Raw genomic sequence first — 17,721 nt, forward strand, 5'->3', positions numbered from 1 at the left:
GCTGGTAAGTTTTTTCATTGACTTTCCAACTTTGTGGCTATCAATTTCTGAATTCATGTAAAATGTACCTATTGTTGTCCTGAATTCACGTTTTCAAACTTATAAATGGAAGTGAAATGCATGTATTAAGTGGAATCCTTTATTTGTAGGTCACATGTTCTTGTCTGTCGTGCCTTGGAGTTATTCGTCACTGATCCTATTAGTTTCCGACGTATCTGTAACTATGAATTAGACGTGTATTGTTAACAATCGAACCGATGGTGATCGATTTGAACGTTTCTGCTGATGAACTTGATGATGAAGAAAATCCGAATGATTTTCAGAGTAATGACTGTAGCGTTTCCGAAGAGGTTAGTGTTTCCGATCTGGATAACGAGTCCTATATGTCACTAAGAAATCAACTTGAGGAAATTACAGGTTGGTTCTGTTTATGATAGTCTGGATGTCATTTATATCTTGTACTCCCAGTATGGTGTTGTATCTGGCTTTAGTGTTAAGAAGGGAGCCCAAAAAAAAATAGACGAATCTAAGGAGCTCAAGTTAAAAGTTTTTCATTGTTCTTGTGAAGGGTATCCAGATAACAAACGTTCGGTTGGACGAATTGCCTCATATAAGAAGCAAGTTACTAGGACAAATTGTAAGGCAAGGTTGCGAGTCGTTAGACCGGAAGAGGGTGATTGGACCAGTTCTGTTTTTTTAAACAGCATAATCATGAATTTGTGTCACCAGACCAGAGTTATACGTTGAGATCTGCCCGCCATATGTCATATGCTAAGAAATCGGTATTAGATGCTCTTAGGTCTGTTGGAATTAAGATTAGTAAGGCCTACAGGTTCATGGAAAAGAAGCAGGTGGCCGACCGGCGTTAGGCTTTACCAAAAAAGACGCATATGCACACGTTAATTTATCGAGAAAGGAAACGAAACTTGAAAATGTTGATGCAAATGCACTGATGAAGTATTTCATTGGTAAAGGCAACACCGAGACCCATTTTTACTGGAATGTACAGCTTGATGATGATGGTAGGCTGATGAACTTCTTCTTTAGAGACACTCGTTGTGCTTTTGATTATGAGCTATTCGGGGATGTTTTGTCGGTTGATACCACGTATCGAACAAATAAGTACAATCTTATCTGTGCACCATTCGTTGGTATAAATCATCACAAAAATAATGTCCTTTTTCGGCCTTGCCTTCTTGTCTGACGAGACCACAAAATCTTTTGAGTGGTTGTTTAGTACTTTCTTAGAGGCGATGAACGGGAAAGAGCCGGGGATTATATTCTCAGACCAATGTCAAGCGCTCATGAATGGTATAGACTATACTTTCAAAACAGCTTGCCATCGTTTGTGCCAATGGCACATTAACCAAAATGCTCCGTCACATTTTGGTTCGTTAAATGGCAACGCTGCCTTCAAGCAGTCATGGTACTATTGTATGAATGGGTGTGCTACCGAAGATGAATTTGACTCAACTTGGCAGACAATGATTACCGATTACGGGCTAAGTGAAAACCGTTGGTTTCGGAACATGTACAATTTGAGAAAAGCGTTGGTCATCTGTGTTTACCATCGACAGGTTTACAGCAGGGCTACATGCGACTTCTAGGAGTGAGGGTGACGAACAAAGTTTTGAAAGATTTATGTTCTGCCACCACCACCCTACATGACTTTGTGCTGAGGTACGAAAGACTACAACACGAGTGGCGTCTCCGAGAGATTGAGGAGGAAACTATGTGTCGTGGTGTGCCTGGGCAATTTATCCAGAACAACAACTTGTTAAAACATGCGCAAGTGTGTACACTCGGAACGTGTACAAAACCTTTTGAATGCGAGGTTGCCCATTCTTTGAACGTGAAGATAATCCATCATCCATACGACTTTAGTGGGGAGTGAATTGGTGTATGGAGTATCTTCCACTTCAGCAAGTAATGGGATGCGTACAGTTCATTTCTCACGTCCAACACGTCGTGCTACCTGCTCTTGTCGAATGTGGGAGGCGGAAGGGATTTTGTGTCGCCATATAATTAATATCTTGTGTTGTTAAATATAGGCAGCTTGCCCGAACACTTCATACTAAAGAGGGTGGAGGAAGGACGCCAAGAATAGACTTCAAGGTGATGATGTAAGTAAGTCTCCCCAAGGAGGTATAGAAAGCATTGCAAATATGGTGTTTGTAAACCATAATATGAGAACTCTTTACGACATGATGTTGGAGTGCAAGGGAGAGAAGCTTTTCAGGGATGTGATCAGCAAACATGTTGGTAACTGTGTGAAGGAAATAGCAAGATTGAAATCCGAAAGACAAGGGCCTAATAGTCCTAATGCCAGAGAAGAGAAAAATTCGGGTCCTGTGAATATCAAAAATCCAAGAACACCAAAAAAGAAAAGGTACCCTGTCAAACGTTTACGGCGTCATTGGGATGGCCACATCCAAAAAGACCGGTCGGCAAATCTAACAAGCGAACGTGTTTCGGTAATGGCATTGGAATACTTTTATAAATTCAGTATATTTAATATTTACAGTTTTGTTACTCCTAAAGCGATATATTTCTGATTTTCATTTCTTGTGTCAACGTTTACTTCTTAGATGATGATTCAATCCCCAATTTCGAGCTGTCACAGACTGAAAATTTTCAAGCAAGCCAGATCTCCGGCACACGTGAACGAGGTCCGAGTTTTCAAACAAACGGCAACTCTCTTTCCCAATCAAAAGACATTGCTGTAAGGATGAACAGGCTAAGTCTTTCATTTGGGCTATACGGTCTACGATTTTGTTTGTTTTCAACCTGTTGTGATGCGCGCTAATGGTTATTTTTTTTAATATGCGTAGGTAACGGAAAGTTCTTATTGGAAGGGTTTTATGTAGTTATTACTATGCCGAGTATTGGTAATTACCCAAGCTCCTTTCTTTGTTTTAATTTGCAGCCACGTTTTAATCCACAATGGCCATTTTTTAAAATCCACACTGGGCTTTGGGTAATTTTCAGGGGGGCAAAGGCTTGTCCAGCTGCAAGGGTCCATGTAATGGTAAGGTGAAAACATATTTATGTCTGGCATGCTGCGGGAAAATAAAAGCTTTGCTTAAGCTATCACATGCATCAGAATATATCATTGAATACACTTCTTCTGTTTATTTAGCTATCATTATGAAGCTTTTTGTAGTAGCTATAGCTTGCTTGCCATGTGATTTGTATGTCAGAAGTATGGAAGGTCTGTGTGCTAAGTTTTGCAGGTCTTGTGACTTCATATTTGTGGTCAAAAAAGGTAGCAACCAAGAAGTTCTTTGTTCTTTAGTATATGAAATATAAAAGTACTGCGTAATTGTGCTGCATGTGACTGCAACAGTACAAGTATTTCCTGTATACTGTTGTGTTTTTTGCTGAGACATTCTATTATTTATACGCAATGTTCTAGAGGTTGTAGTATGTAATCTTTGTACTCTAAATCTCACACTAAAACAAAGATGTCTCTGTTTAGTTTATATGATAATGTTTGGACAGAGGCTATGGAAGCCAAGCTCATGGATTTGATTATTGCCGAAAGTGATGCGAAGGGTAACCCAAAAGGAATTCCTCAGTCATGGGACTTCCTTGTATCTGTGCAAGAAAAAATGAATGCGCAATTCTACATGTCAAAAGATGTATCTTTTTTTACGTGGAAACTCCTTTACCTTGAAGAAAGATATCGTTTGTGGGTAAACATTTTGCATGAACAGGGGGTTTTTTGGGACAAACTTACCAACACATTGAGAGCTTCCGAGGAGACGTGGCGAAGAATTCAGGAGGTGCAAATTATATTTCTTATGTTTTATATATAAAACTGATGTTTGCAAGTATCCGCCTAACACTTTGCCTTGTATTGATTGTGTTTCTTCCTTCATTGGCAGACCAAATCTGGCGCCTTGGTGTATAGGGCACGCGGAGAGCCGCACTATGTTGCACTTGCAAAATTGTTCCATGAGAAGGTGTTTGAGTATCTGGATTATGACGAACCCGAACCTTCGGAATCCGATTCAGATTAAGAAACAATGTTTATGCTGTTGTGACCAGATCCACTCGGTTGCTACTTTATTTAATGTATTAGTATTATCTACTTTGCTAGTAAGTTTAATGTATAAGTACTATCTAGTTTACTAGTATGTTTTAAATTATTTGGTGTTGCTAGGATGTTTTTTTTCGGACGTGGGTCCGTGTTTGGAAGTCATTCAATTTTCCATCTTGTAATGATCTCCAATGGAATTATAATGCACTATTTCAAATGGGACCTAGCATGCAACTTTTGTGGCCTAACAATTATTTCCCACATGCACCTGCACTAATCAAGTAACGTAAATGGTATAAGCTTAGGTCACGAGAATTACTATACGCGATGTGAATTTAATATCTTCAAAATATCACACTGATGGGAGGATTTATTTGGACTTTTTATCCCATTATATAATAGCCTCATATGCTATCCATAAGAGAGCAGCCCCTCTTTTATCGCATTACTTAGAATGCATCGAGCAAAGGCAATATCTCCAAACGTTCTTTTTTACTATGGTCAGTGGTCTCGTTCTGTTGAGTCTATCGTTTTAGGAAAGTTTGAGTATAAACGTTGGACGGGTGCGTGGTTGCCGGGCCCTTCAATAATAATAGACATCTTGTGTTCGGAGTAAAGTTGGAAATGCGCGATGAAATGAAGATCGATATACCAGTAGCGGATTATTACATCAAGGTACAAGAATGGGAAGACCGCTTTCATCAATTCACTTGGTTGATTGAACAACCCGGTGTTGTTTATGATAGTGGGCAAAATGTCGTTACTGCATCAAAGGAAACTTGGAATACAATAGCATCGGTACACTTTTCTATACTAAATACGGTATTTTTATTAAAATTTTTTATCATATTTGATTATGTAAGGTTGTTTTTATGAATAGGTTCGCCCAGAAATGTGTGTATACATGGAAGAGGGTGAGTTCAACTATATGCGACTCACAGTGCTTTTTAAAGAGCTTAATCATATTGATGAAAGTGTAGAGCGATTAAACGTCCCAACGAATTCCGGGGCAAGTCTTTATAGCGAAGTTGTTGATCAGCCAAATGCTAAAGGGCAGACTAGTCCGCAAAATAGTTCGTCTAGCTATTCAAGGGAGATTTAGCGTTTCATATATGTGGAAAAAATCCCCCCTTAAATATTTTATTTCGTTGTAATTTTCATTTTAATTTGTTTTTCCTACTATTTCTGTTGCGCCGTTGTAATATATTGTTATGCCGTGAAGCCATGTAACCGTTATGATGTCCAATAAAAGAACTATCACCAATGCTTAAAATCTTAATCCCCAACCCATTTCTATCTAGTACTATTGGATTATGGGATAAATTGTAGCAGAAGTTGAATCTATAATTTAGGGGAAATAAATTATACGCCATGTATTAGGGGATACATAAATTACTGATAAAAAAAAGTAAGATGGAAATTTGTTTTTTTCAAAATTTCCATCTTAAAAAGATACCAGGATTTCTAATCGGCTGAAATTCCATAACAGTTAATTTTTTTTATTAATTTTTGGACGAAATTAAATAAAAAAACATAAAATATTTGGTATCATTTGTATTCGGAACTCTTTAGTTATTCCTAGTAAATAAAGATAAACTAATATACTAGATTATTACAAACAGGAAAGTAGCAATTTGAGTATTATAATCCCCAATAAAATATATGCATTCGAACATAAAATAAACGTTAATTGCTAAAAATCGCGTGTTTCGTTGTGGGAAGTAAAAATCGCGTTTAACATAATAAGATGGAATTTGACTTTATTTTGATGGGTAAAGTTGAATTCACCAACTGTTGTAAAAACCCCCAAAAAATCAAATTTTCACGCAGCTTATTTTTTTTTACACACTTCTTCGCGCGCTACACCAACAACTTCTTGACGGAGATTTTTATCACCGAGAGGGCTACGCCGTTGAAGATGATGCAGCCAGAAGATGCCGTCGAAACGGTTCTGCCAAAACAATCCAACACCACACTAAGGTATTATCGACTGCTACAATCAGAGGGCACCGAAATTGCATGTTCCGTGCCCTTTGAACTTTTATCCGTTTTTTTAAAAAAATTTCCGTTAACAAATAGTCATTTACTGTTTTTTACATTGTTGTTGGGGTTAAGGTGTGAACCGGATTCCATAGATTGTACAGGGAGTAAAACCTTGGCTACGGAAGACATCTATCCGATGCACGAATTAGGTATTCATGATCCTGATTGTTATATACTAGATCTTAATCATTCTAGGTGTTGTGTGGCATTATGTTTTAGGTTTTATAAAAGTGTTCAAAACATTAATTCTGTTCATGGTTAAGTGTTTCCCCACATTATTTGTAGGATCACCGGTGATTTCTCCACGAAATCAACCAATCAAATATATGAAGAATATCAGGAACTGGTTAAGCGCGGACAATTTTAAAAAATTTGAGAAATCATGTTTTGGCCGTTTTTTGGGGTTAGACAGCTTCAAGTATCAGGGACATTTACTCTATATGATGTATTCTGCTATAATTCCTGGATCACTTGACAGAAGACGCCTAAGCTTCTCCATCTGTGGCAAAGAAGTAGATTTAGGCCCAGCAGAGTTTCACGTCCTAACCGGATTGTCATTTAAAGGTTGGGAGAAGCCACCAGCTAGCTCTAAATTTTGTGCAAGGCATTTCCTTGTTGGAGAAAAAATAGTATTTCAAAAGGTTTATAGAGCATTTGAAAGGCATTGTAAGGAAGGTGGAGGCGGTGATGAGGATGCATTGAGGTTTGCCTTGCTCGTCGTCCTATTTGGTATTTTGTTGATTAGACACCCTACGTCTGTGAAGGTTGAAGAACAATTTATACATTTAGTGGATGATTTGGATAGGTTTAATAAGTTTCCTTGGGGTTTAGTGGCCTATGAATTTCTTGTAACTGTATCCCACAACGCAAGGGTGAAAATCGAGGATCAAAAGTTGAACAGGTTCAGAGTACAGGTGGATATACATGGGTTTGGCTATATTTTACAAGTGTTTGCTTATGAAATTCATAAAAAAATTGAGGATAAGTGTGCTACTCGGGGTGCGGTGCCAACAATCCCAAGGATGCTGCGATGGGAACCAGTTCCACATAGAATCAATTTGACTAAAATTGAGGCCTTCTTCAATTCCCAATTTGCCACTGAAATGGTAAGGAAAGATTTGTTTTGCCTTTTTTATTTTCTGTGTTTATATTGTTGAGGTTATAAGCTAGGTATATCGCACTGTAAATTTTAATTGAAATTCATATTTACAGGGTTTGATGAAGCTTCTACCAGCAGAGGAGGACCATTTGCAAGAAATGGGTATGGCCAATGGGTATGAATGCAATGTTCCGCGTGCTCAAATCATAAGATATACCGAAATAACCACAGAACTGAAATCAAATAAGCGCCGGCCAAAAGAGACTGTTTTTAGAGGAAAAATGAAGCCTCCGGAAAGAATCCAGAGCAAAACTGTGGTTACGAACGCTATCCCTTGCCAAACAGGAATTGCCAACAAGTTAAGCGAAGAGGAACCAAATATTCGAAGGCTGCCAGTAAGGTGCACCAGGGCCAAAAAATTGCTTGCTGACCCCTCGGAAGACAATGTCATGGAGCGACCAGAGGATGTCCAGGTGGATTCAGATGAGTTGGGTGCCATTCATAAAAGCAGACGGAAGCATGGTCGGGAACGTCCACTTGATAATGTGGAGAGTGCAACTATAAAAACAAGAGGAAAAGAAAAAAGGTAAATGGAATATATATTATAAGTTATATGGGTAATGTAGTAATAGCATATTTATCTCTATGTCTTCAATAACTAACTTGTTCTTTGTTATTAAATATCTACGGAACAGCATCCAACAAAGCCAATGCCGGATGCAGAGAAGACGAAAGAAAAAGCTTCCAATGCTGATGAAGAAGCACGAACAACGTTGCCTACCCGAATGCAAATTGATGAGGTTGATATATCCAATTTAGCACATGCGATTATATTTAACATAAACCATTATCAAGTTAATTGACTACCGGTTTGTATCGTCAACAGCTTATTAAAATATCACGTGAGATACTTGCAACTGTGGTTTCATTAGAGCAAAAGAAAGGCAAGTCTACATCAAATCAACAGAGCAACAAAGGGAGTAATGATGCGGGGCCTAGTCATATGCACGAGGACGCGTCGATAGAGCTGCAGTTCGCTGGACGAAATATATTTGGGGTGGTTGATGACGGACGGACCAATGCTTCCCACATAGGCAACGAGACTGCCAAGCGACAAAAGCAAAGTACTGCATCCGTGAGTGAAAATGCTTCCTCAATTGTCGTTGCAGGTACAGAGGTTATTGACTGTGAATTACTTGGGCACAATGAACCAGCTCGCGCCTTCACTCGCAAATCACCGAGAATTAGAGATAAAATAGGATTGTGTCATGGAGTTACCACTGGACCTTATCCATTGCGTGTCGCTTCATTGGAGTCAATTGCAGCCTTTCAGACATGGTTCACAACCCATGGCTCTAATCCAACGTAAGTTATTGTGAGTAGATATGGTTTTTTTTCAGTGCAGGCCTCCTCAAACACTGATTGCTTTTTTCTGCGTATAGATCGGCGCCACTTAACAGATTGCCAGGGGTTGGACTGCGGCATGCAAGTTGGTTTACGGAGTTGTGGAGGCCAAAAGGGTGGCTAAGTAGTGATGTGAGATTATCTAACTATTAGCAAATATTAAAGATTTAAGATATAGTGTTTAAAATGGTTAAAGTTACTAATTGAATTACTTGTGTCTTCTAGCACATGGAGTGTTTAGCAAATCTGAATATTGCCATGTTTGAAAAGAAGCCGAAGGATTTCGTGGACAAGTGGACGTATGTCGATCAAATTGCATGGGTAAGCTTTAAATCATTTTAGTTCACAATATCCATAATAGTGTCAGTTACATAATAATTGGAGTAATTGCCTCTAATTTGCCATTTATATGTATGTGTGCTATTCTGCAGAACGCCCTCTGTTGTAAAACTTATGGAGTCTTGCGTAGTCAGCTAGCACCTTGCGTTGTAGGGATGTCGCCTTTTCAGCTTCGGACTCCATGGTGGGAAGCGGAGAAGATAGTCGGATTTGCACAGGTCAGCAGGGACCATTGGGTCTGCTACGAGATCGATATTGACAATCAGCGCGTTATCGTTTATGATTCGCTATCGAAGGATCGAGATCCCATTCGAGTTCGCAGCACATTCGAGCAAGCAATGATAAATCTCCCCTTCATTTGCAAAGAATGCAATGTGTGGGGGCAACGTCCAATGAAGAAAAAGATCAAAAAAGTATGGACTCTAACTATTGACCAACACCCCCCTCAGCAAGGAGGCACCACGAATTGTGGTATTATGGCGTTGAAGTACATGGAGTGCTTAATAAGTAGGTGCCCAATGTCAGTACTTAACATGCATCAAGGTGAGGGTTTTCGCAGATCTTACTGTTCTCAACTATACAACTATTGCTTGGAATCATAGCATAGATTGGTGGCTTCGATTTGGACTGTAAATGATATTGCACGTGAACCAGTAATTAGGGTTGTGGTTTTTGTCGACATGGTTCATATTTGGTAGGATTTGAACTGAGCGCTGTCCTGTTTACTTGTGTTGCAGTTTTATGAATTTGTATTATACTATTTCATTTGACTATTAAAACGAACAAACGAAGGAACAAAAAAGAAAGTAACATAAAATGCACAAAACATGCTGATATAGTTATTTCTTTAGAAATAATGATTTTATTTTTTTATATACAAAAATCGAGTGAATAACAAATTAAATTTTCAATCCGACGGGTAAAGAAAAGCCACCAAAAACTGGTTCTTTGTATTTAAGCAATAGATTGAAATATTGGTTATATATTTAAAGGTATATGAAAATAGCATTTTATTTTGTACATATAAAAATTTAGTTTTTCCCTTATTTTATTTAGGTTTATTATTTTTAAAAAAAACACACACCCATGAAATTATATGCAATATAGATCTTGAATTAAAGATCGAGGTACAAGCCTTAATTTGATATATCTATACTATATAAAAAAGGTACCTTTAATTTAAAAATGGATTTATAATTGTTTTTGCTGGAAATTTTATAAACAATATATCTCAGGAAGTTATTACTTTAAAATTCAAATTAAAAGAATTGTAAAGTTAGTTGCCACGTTTTATTATTCACAACTAACTAACTGTGATGTTTTTGTTTTTTTAATGATGTCGCCATAATTGTCTTAATATTCCATTTACGTAGGTCCATTTAAATATACTATAATAAAAAGAAATTCGGCACGAAATTTTTAATTCCATAATTGCAGAAACACCATGAGAAGGTAAAGTTTTGAAATATTCCACTATTGGCCAAAATTTACCTATGTTTGATCTTTGAATGGGCCGCAAATTTGATCATTTAATAGCATTATTAAGTCGTTACAAGTAGGTTATGCTAAGTACTATAACCGAATAGCTGAGTTTTCGCTTTTTTCACGGAAAAGTGAAAAATGCGAATTTAAAAGAAATAAGAAAAATTTAGAAGAAATAAGATGAAATGCACCAAAAAAAACAAAATAATGAGAACAAATAAGATACTCCAATTGGGCAGAAATTGCAAAAAAAAGATTACAAACACTACAGGATTGAAGAAAATCACAAAATCTAAGCAAATTAAATATTAAAATTGTTTTTCACATATACAAGACTTCAAGGCGAATAATACTTGTACTGTTTTGTTTTTACCTATTCATCTTCATCTGAACATGAATACATCCCAGCCTCGTAGAATAGGCGCTTTAATATATCCCAATTTGCCTCACCTTCTTCCATGTAACATAACATTTGGGGTTTTTCCTAACGAAAAAAAAAATATTAATAAAAGGTAATACAATTTTTATTGGCCACAAAAAATGGATACGTTATTAAACTTACGGCTCCAATCTCTTCCCAAGATAAATCTGTAGCAAAAACGCGCTTCGTGTTTTCACAGAACCAAGTCCTTTCATCCTTCAATAAGGAGTGGAAGCGAATAAATCTAGTCAACCATTCCATTACCTTTTCATGGTATTTGGCTTTTGGAATTTGCAACAAGAACGGATGACCTGTTAACTCATCGCAAATACTGTCGATCACCGGCATATTGCCAACATGATCTCCGGGTACCCATTTGCCTGCTACTCTAGCACAATCTAATTTTACTAAGAGCAGGAGCTCAATCGGACGCGACCATGGAGGGATGTAGAATACATCCCTTTGGGAGATGGCCTTTGGTTTCATTGTATACTAGTGAGTGTATACGATGAAATGGGAAGGGAAATATATAGCCATTCACTGCGTCAGGATGATAAATAATAAATATGCATGAATGTGCAATTTTTCAATCAGGAAAAGCTATATCTATTACCTCGGAAATTTAATCAATGGACTTGTCTTTTCATTATTGTGCACCTACAGTGCATAAAGTATATTTGCTGAAATATATTCGATAGCAAAAAGAGACAAACCACAAACAAACACCCAAATGGGAATATAGTCTTCTTTCTTTCGATTTCCAAACACTAGAGTTTAAACAAAAGACTGCAAGTGGTCACGAGAAATCTGCCACACAAGCAAAAATAACACGGAACTAGAGCACTATATAAAACTTGTTTACTATTTCCATAACAAAGGAAGCAATACTAATGATTTTTGCTGCAATATTTACATCCCAATGAACGAGCTCAGCTCATAACTTAGGTTTTCGCTAATAACAAGAATTAGTCCAAAACCAAAAGGAGAGTTATGAACAAGCATGTACCCAAAAAATAACAGCCTACTTTGCTTCCAAGAACCACAAAACCTGCTTTGATACCTATTCCTTCACTTCAAATGTCTGCCGCCCCTCAAACATGTGTAGGAGTCATGCTTCATATGAAGAATTAAAAAGCCTTACCACGTAACGGCGTCGAAAAATGGGTCCACGTTCAGGTTTTATGCCATCCACGGGAACACCATAAGCACAACATTCCATAAATTTGATTGCCATGATTCCACAGTCGCTATGATTAGTTTGTTGTGGTGGATTCTCAAACTTCACGACGTCCCAGCTCTCCATAAGGGCGTTTGAATAGTTGCACCTCTCCCATATTCTTCCCATACGGCATAGTATGGGTAAGTTCGTCCGGACCTTGTCAAAATGCCCTGCTACAGTATCCCAGTCATAGTTCAGAGAGTCGTAAACAACAATGCGCTGCTCGGGGATGCATATCTGATAGAAACACCAATGATTGTTGTTTATGTGTGCCACACCAAATACACGTCTAGCATTCGTCCATTCCAGCCCACCTATGAAAGGAAGACTGCCACGGACATACGGCATCACTGTCCCCACCATTTCCTCAAGGTTATCACTACGCAAGCCCAACTATTGACATATAAAAAACAAAGAATAAATGGTGATGTCTGTTGTGTATAAAATAAAGCCAAGTAATGCGAAACAAGGAAACAGGGATACACTACATACCCAACAAACCATCTCCATACACGACCAATCTCTCACTATTGGATTTGATACGTCTTTGTTGAAATCAACAAGCAGCAAATATATAAGTGCATTAATATGCTGCAAAGAATACTTGAAGTTAATATTTCGGCCAATTAGCGTTTACAATAATCCTAAAATCATAGGATTGTTACCTCGCTCTCTAGCCATCCATTGCGTTCTAAGATAACATTAAACCACTCATTATCGGCGACACGCAACATTTTAATCGGAAGCCTCCGATCATATCGGCTACAATTTGAAACGAATTCAATAATTGTGCTTCAAATATACAAAAAAAAAAAAGAATAACAGTGTACCTGCAATTAACAGAAAAAAAACATACCGATGACCACTGGAAGCTGCTTTTTGCCATCGAAGGAATGGATTGAGCTCGGCATAGTTGAAGTCGAAGTCCGAAGGGTCGAACTTCAACGCATCCATGGAGGTTTTCTGAGGCATGCCATTGCTGTACGACGTTGTGCAATCCAAATTTAGGGAAGGCAGCAAGTTTTCTGTTTCGCCAGGAATTTTCAAGCTACTAATCGCCTCAGTCTTCATGGTGTGTCCAAGACCTTCTTTAGTGCGTGGAAGGAAGGATTTTCCTTTAAAACCTTCAGATTTGGTCCTCGAATCACCAACACTCAATGACTTCTTCACTGGATTATCTGTTAAAGGAACCGGCTTTGGTGGTTCATGATAATTACAATCATGCACCGCAAAAGGATCTTCAAGCAACCATTCGTTACTGAACCATCCAGTGTTTGATACTTTGAGTTGATCACCTTTATTACCCAAATCATCAAGATTCTGAAATGTAGATGATTCACCTAGAACTGCACAAACGTTTCCACTACTTTTGTGTTCTCCCATTTTCTCCATTGAAATTTTTTTCTCTCCTTTGCATTCTTTGGGATGATGACTAGTGGCCTGGTTATCAAAGTAAGATCGAATACTCGCTACCACAACCTCGTGTAGAGTCGTGTCTCGATGCTCAACTTTGCCATCCATCTTCTCCACTTTCTGGTCTAACTTGTCAACTTTCTCCATTAACTCCATCAGCAATATGACAAAGAGCTGTCATAAAACCAAAAACAATAATTAAAACACAAAACAACCATATTTAGTCCGCAATAGAAACAGAAAACTTACATTGCTATTATTCTTCACGGTATTTTTAGATAATGCAGGTGTAGGTGCTGCATTTTCTGCGTAATTATCCACATCATGGCCCTTCTTTGTTTCTATTTGCTCCGTTTTTCCAACCAATCGAGTACTAGGGGGAGGATCTCCACTTAACAGCTTCTTTTTACCACGGCTAGAAGACTTCAATGGACTTCCCTTCAATGCTTCAGTTTTTTCAGAAGTTTCGACGTCCTCGTATGTTAGCCGTCTTTTTCTAACAAGAGATTTGGAATTAAAAACTAGAGTAGGGGACGCAGGATGCATCGTTGAAGGAATACCGAGCTCATCCATCATCTCATATTCCTGGGCTGATACGATGATTGGGACCTAAATCAATAAACAATTATTAACAAAAAAAAATGTAAATCAATTCAAATGTGAATAAATTTAATATACAACATACCGGATCATTTCCTGCTCTAGGTAAAAAGTAAGGCCAGAGGTGCTCGAACAAAATACCAGAATCTGCTGACCAACGCTGCATTCTAGGAATTCGGTTCTCGTGCTCGATTACTTGCTTGCCGCAAAAACCAGCCAACGAGGGCATAATCTCATACATCCAAGCTTGCAACACATGCACAAAACCATACGCTTCAACACTCAATTTATTTTGCTTTGTTTCCATTTTATGTATAAGTTTTCTAGCATTATGGGTACGAGGGACCAAGAAATCATATGCTATTCTGCCCCATGGATACCGAAGAAACCTGTCAAGGTCATCCATTAGATGGATAAATCCTAGATCTATGTTCTTCTGTGTCCTATCCTTCAATACCAACAGCCCATAAACAATATACAAGTATCCTAACTTCAAGCTTGTTTCTGAGGTACCAGATGTTTGTTTGCATTCTTTGAGGAACTTATTTTCGATGCTAATCACCCGCAAATAACGTTGCCCACTAAAAACAGTTTCGTGGAAACTAGAAGTTTCAGGGAGAGTAGTGATGCCATTGAACCGCAAGCCGGTCATTATGGCAAAATCAGCGGGTCCAAAATCAACGACATAATTACCAATTCGATATTGCAATACGAATCTTTCTTCTGACGCACTTTGCAATCGACGGCACATGACATTATAAAGTTGCCCCTGAAACTCTAAATTTAATATATCAAACAAAGGTCCGAAACAAGACCTACGTACATGAGCAAAGTTCTGGGCCGAAAGATGCTGCCGTAACAGGTTTAAAGACCAAAGGTGACACCTGGCGGAGACGAGAGCACCTAAACCCATTTCAAAAATTAAGGTTAAATATAAAAATTTACAAGATTGTCTGTACAAATAAAGATTCAAGTATGTTAAATTTAACTGAAATTTAACAACTTTTCAACAACATGCTTTCAGTTTACTCTCATTAAACAAATAATCATTAAATATACTAACTACGTTTCCAGGTTTTACAACCAGTTTTAAACACGTGTAACCCACCCTCAATATGTTGAAACAGTTCTCAAAGACACTACAACATCAACAATCCAACAAACACAAACATATTCAAACAAACTATAACAAAGTGGTCCTCTTAATCACATAAAGTAACCAGGAAATTAACTTAAATAATTTCAACGATATTTAAATACAACACCACAAGATAAAAAAAAAAAAAACAAGCAAAACACCAACACTAAATTTACAAGCAGGACCACCTAACCATAAAACAATAAATGAAATAACAAGATATATATGTCACTGTCTCTAAAAGAGTGACTCCACTAAAGATGTTAAAATTTCCAGAAACTTTTGAACTTTGACCCCACGGGCTGGGCCATTATTTTCATTAAACACAAAAGCACAAAAAAGGAAAAAAATACCTATATATATACGTTTCCCGATTTAACTGGAATTTTCAAACAGTTATACCCCAAACTCAACATGTTGAAACAATCCTCAAAGACATTCTACACCATTAACAATCCAACAAAAACAAAGATATTCAAACAAACTACAACAAGGTCGTCATTTTCATCACACAAAGTAACCCGGAAATAAACTTAAATAATTACAACTATATTGAAATACAATTACAGAAGATCAAATCCAAAGAAACGAAAAACAACACTAAAAAAACCAATAAAATCGAACCTCTGTTGTTCATGGCTAGCAGTTCTTCTTAGCTTCGATTGCTTCTCAAAAACTTCACATTCTAACTCAATCTCAGCATCACTCACGCAGAAAATAAGAATTTGTTGGCTTCTCCAAAGGCTAGAACGTTTGCCAACAGATTGCTCCTCAAATAGAATACCTCCATCAGCCACCTTTTCTAAATCATACAAAGGGGCATTCTCGACCAAAAAGGACGAACCCATTGGAAACAAAGCAAAATCAAGAGGGTAAAGCCGTAAATTCACAAAATTCTACTCAGAACTAACGATCGGGAACCGTGAAAATGAAATCCCCAGCATTCTGTAAGTTGAAACTCCTACGAACTCAGAAAATTTTCAGCTACGCAAAATACAAGAAATTAACAAATAAAACTTCATTCAATTTGAACCGATGTATGAATTAACATAACTATCATACACTGAAAACATACAAAATTTTCAACTAAATCTAAGGCCCTTTCAACCAAAAATTGCTTCAATTCGATGGAATTCAATATGGGATTCTTTACCTACGAAATAATCATTTTCTACAATAAACCTACTACACGGAAATCGAGGACAAAAAAGAGTGCAAGATAACCGGTAATAGGCTGGTTTAGTTGTATGAAAGACCGGGTTTTCGAGGTGGACCGGCTGCTTCACTTAAAGTTGAACAGATGCCACGTGTGAGGATCTGAAGGGTGATCCTCATTAGGGGTGATCTAGCATGGACATTACCTAGTTCAAGTCTTAATGTAAAATACCTAAAAAATTCCTTTTTCACATTCACGTAACACGTGCGAGTTACTACATCAATAATTGATGTGCGGATTAGGGAATTCTTTTGGTCCCACCATTTTTCAGTCTTATTCAATTTCAACTCATCAACTCATGACTAAACTAAATGTATTAAAAAGAAGTGAAAAAGTTTAGAATTTTAAAATAAATTTTTTTTAAAGAATTGAAAAACAGAAGCTACACTAAGTTGATATTGTATTGAATCTCACATTGAAAAATGTAGGTTTCTCTACAATGTGTAGTACAATATAAATAGTGAAGTTACATCTAATTGATTTTATATCAAATCTCAATTTGAAAAATATAGGCTTCTCTACAATGTGTAGTACATTATAAACAGTGAAGCCACCTTACAAATTGTATGTCACCTTACAAATTTCAAATTTCATTGTATCCTCCTCAATCAATGGATGCTAAATAATCTAAATTCAACCTTAGGTTGGACAAGAAATATACAAACTAAAAAAAGAGTATCAACAAGCAAGATATGTGAAATTTAAAATTTCTAAATTCTAATAATATGATACCAAACAAAAAAAAACAAAGATGATGCATGGCCATTGTGAGTTGTGAATTAATTGTCTCGTAGAACTCTCCTATTTTATTCTGTGACGCCCTCCTCCGGTTAAAATAATCAGAATCAAATTATGAAAAATTAAACAACTACAAAATAAACACTCTTATTAGTTTTAGCTTTGACAAATTATATAATGAAATAACTTTAGACTCACGACACAGAGAAAGGGACAGAAACTTATGGGCAATTTCCTTGCAATATATTGGCTAATTAAACAAACTATATTATTAGTATTTGTTGACCTTTTGGGTTCAACTAATTCGTGCCAACCCAAAACTTATTAATTGAACATCAAGATTTTGGGATGCCAAGTTCCAGAGGAAATTCAATTAGATAATTTGATAAAACCGGAAAAAGATATACTCCTACTATATATTACTCCCTTTGTCCCATTTAACATGATTTCTTTGTCTTTTTTAGTTGTCCCGGCCCGTTACAAATGGCACATTTCAAAAAATGAAATTATTTATTTCACAAAAAGTTATGAATTTCACCACTTTTTATTATTTTTATTTTTTTAATT

The 17,721-nt window shown here is 37.1% G+C and overlaps 2 protein-coding genes across 2 annotated transcripts; both read right to left on the reverse strand.

The window, feature by feature from the left end:
- Positions 1–10,646: 10,646 nt before the first annotated feature.
- On the reverse strand, positions 10,647–11,545 carry LOC130995247 (uncharacterized). Its single transcript, XM_057920461.1, has 2 exons — positions 10,972–11,545; positions 10,647–10,893 (listed from the first exon to the last, which is right to left on the reverse strand). The coding sequence occupies exons 1-2, from the start codon at positions 11,314–11,316 to the stop codon at positions 10,783–10,785; spliced, it is 456 nt and encodes a 151-aa protein (XP_057776444.1). The 5' UTR covers positions 11,317–11,545; the 3' UTR covers positions 10,647–10,782.
- A 125-nt stretch (positions 11,546–11,670) lies between these two features.
- On the reverse strand, positions 11,671–16,562 carry LOC130995246 (uncharacterized). The gene is made up of 7 exons (XM_057920460.1): positions 15,825–16,562; positions 14,148–14,965; positions 13,712–14,071; positions 12,906–13,636; positions 12,715–12,811; positions 12,542–12,640; positions 11,671–12,442 (listed from the first exon to the last, which is right to left on the reverse strand). The coding sequence occupies exons 1-7, from the start codon at positions 15,835–15,837 to the stop codon at positions 11,939–11,941; spliced, it is 2,622 nt and encodes an 873-aa protein (XP_057776443.1). The 5' UTR covers positions 15,838–16,562; the 3' UTR covers positions 11,671–11,938.
- Between the last annotated feature and the right edge of the window lie 1,159 nt (positions 16,563–17,721).

The sequence above is a fragment of the Salvia miltiorrhiza genome, chromosome 7 (assembly GCF_028751815.1).
Source record: "Salvia miltiorrhiza cultivar Shanhuang (shh) chromosome 7, IMPLAD_Smil_shh, whole genome shotgun sequence".
NCBI lineage: Eukaryota > Viridiplantae > Streptophyta > Magnoliopsida > Lamiales > Lamiaceae > Salvia > Salvia miltiorrhiza.

Excerpts from the sequence above, each read along its gene's own strand:
- LOC130995247 (XM_057920461.1), bottom strand. The coding sequence starts at position 11,316 with ATGAAACCAAAGGCCATCTCCCAAAGGGATGTATTCTACATCCCTCCA. Across the intron at positions 10,894-10,971 it reads CTTGGGAAGAGATTGGAGCC|GAAAAACCCCAAATGTTATG; the intron begins GTAAGTTTAATA and ends TTTTTTCGTTAG.
- LOC130995246 (XM_057920460.1), bottom strand. Across the intron at positions 14,072-14,147 it reads CTAGAGCAGGAAATGATCCG|GTCCCAATCATCGTATCAGC; the intron begins GTATGTTGTATA and ends TTATTGATTTAG. Across the intron at positions 12,641-12,714 it reads ATGGATGGCTAGAGAGCGAG|CATATTAATGCACTTATATA; the intron begins GTAACAATCCTA and ends TATTCTTTGCAG.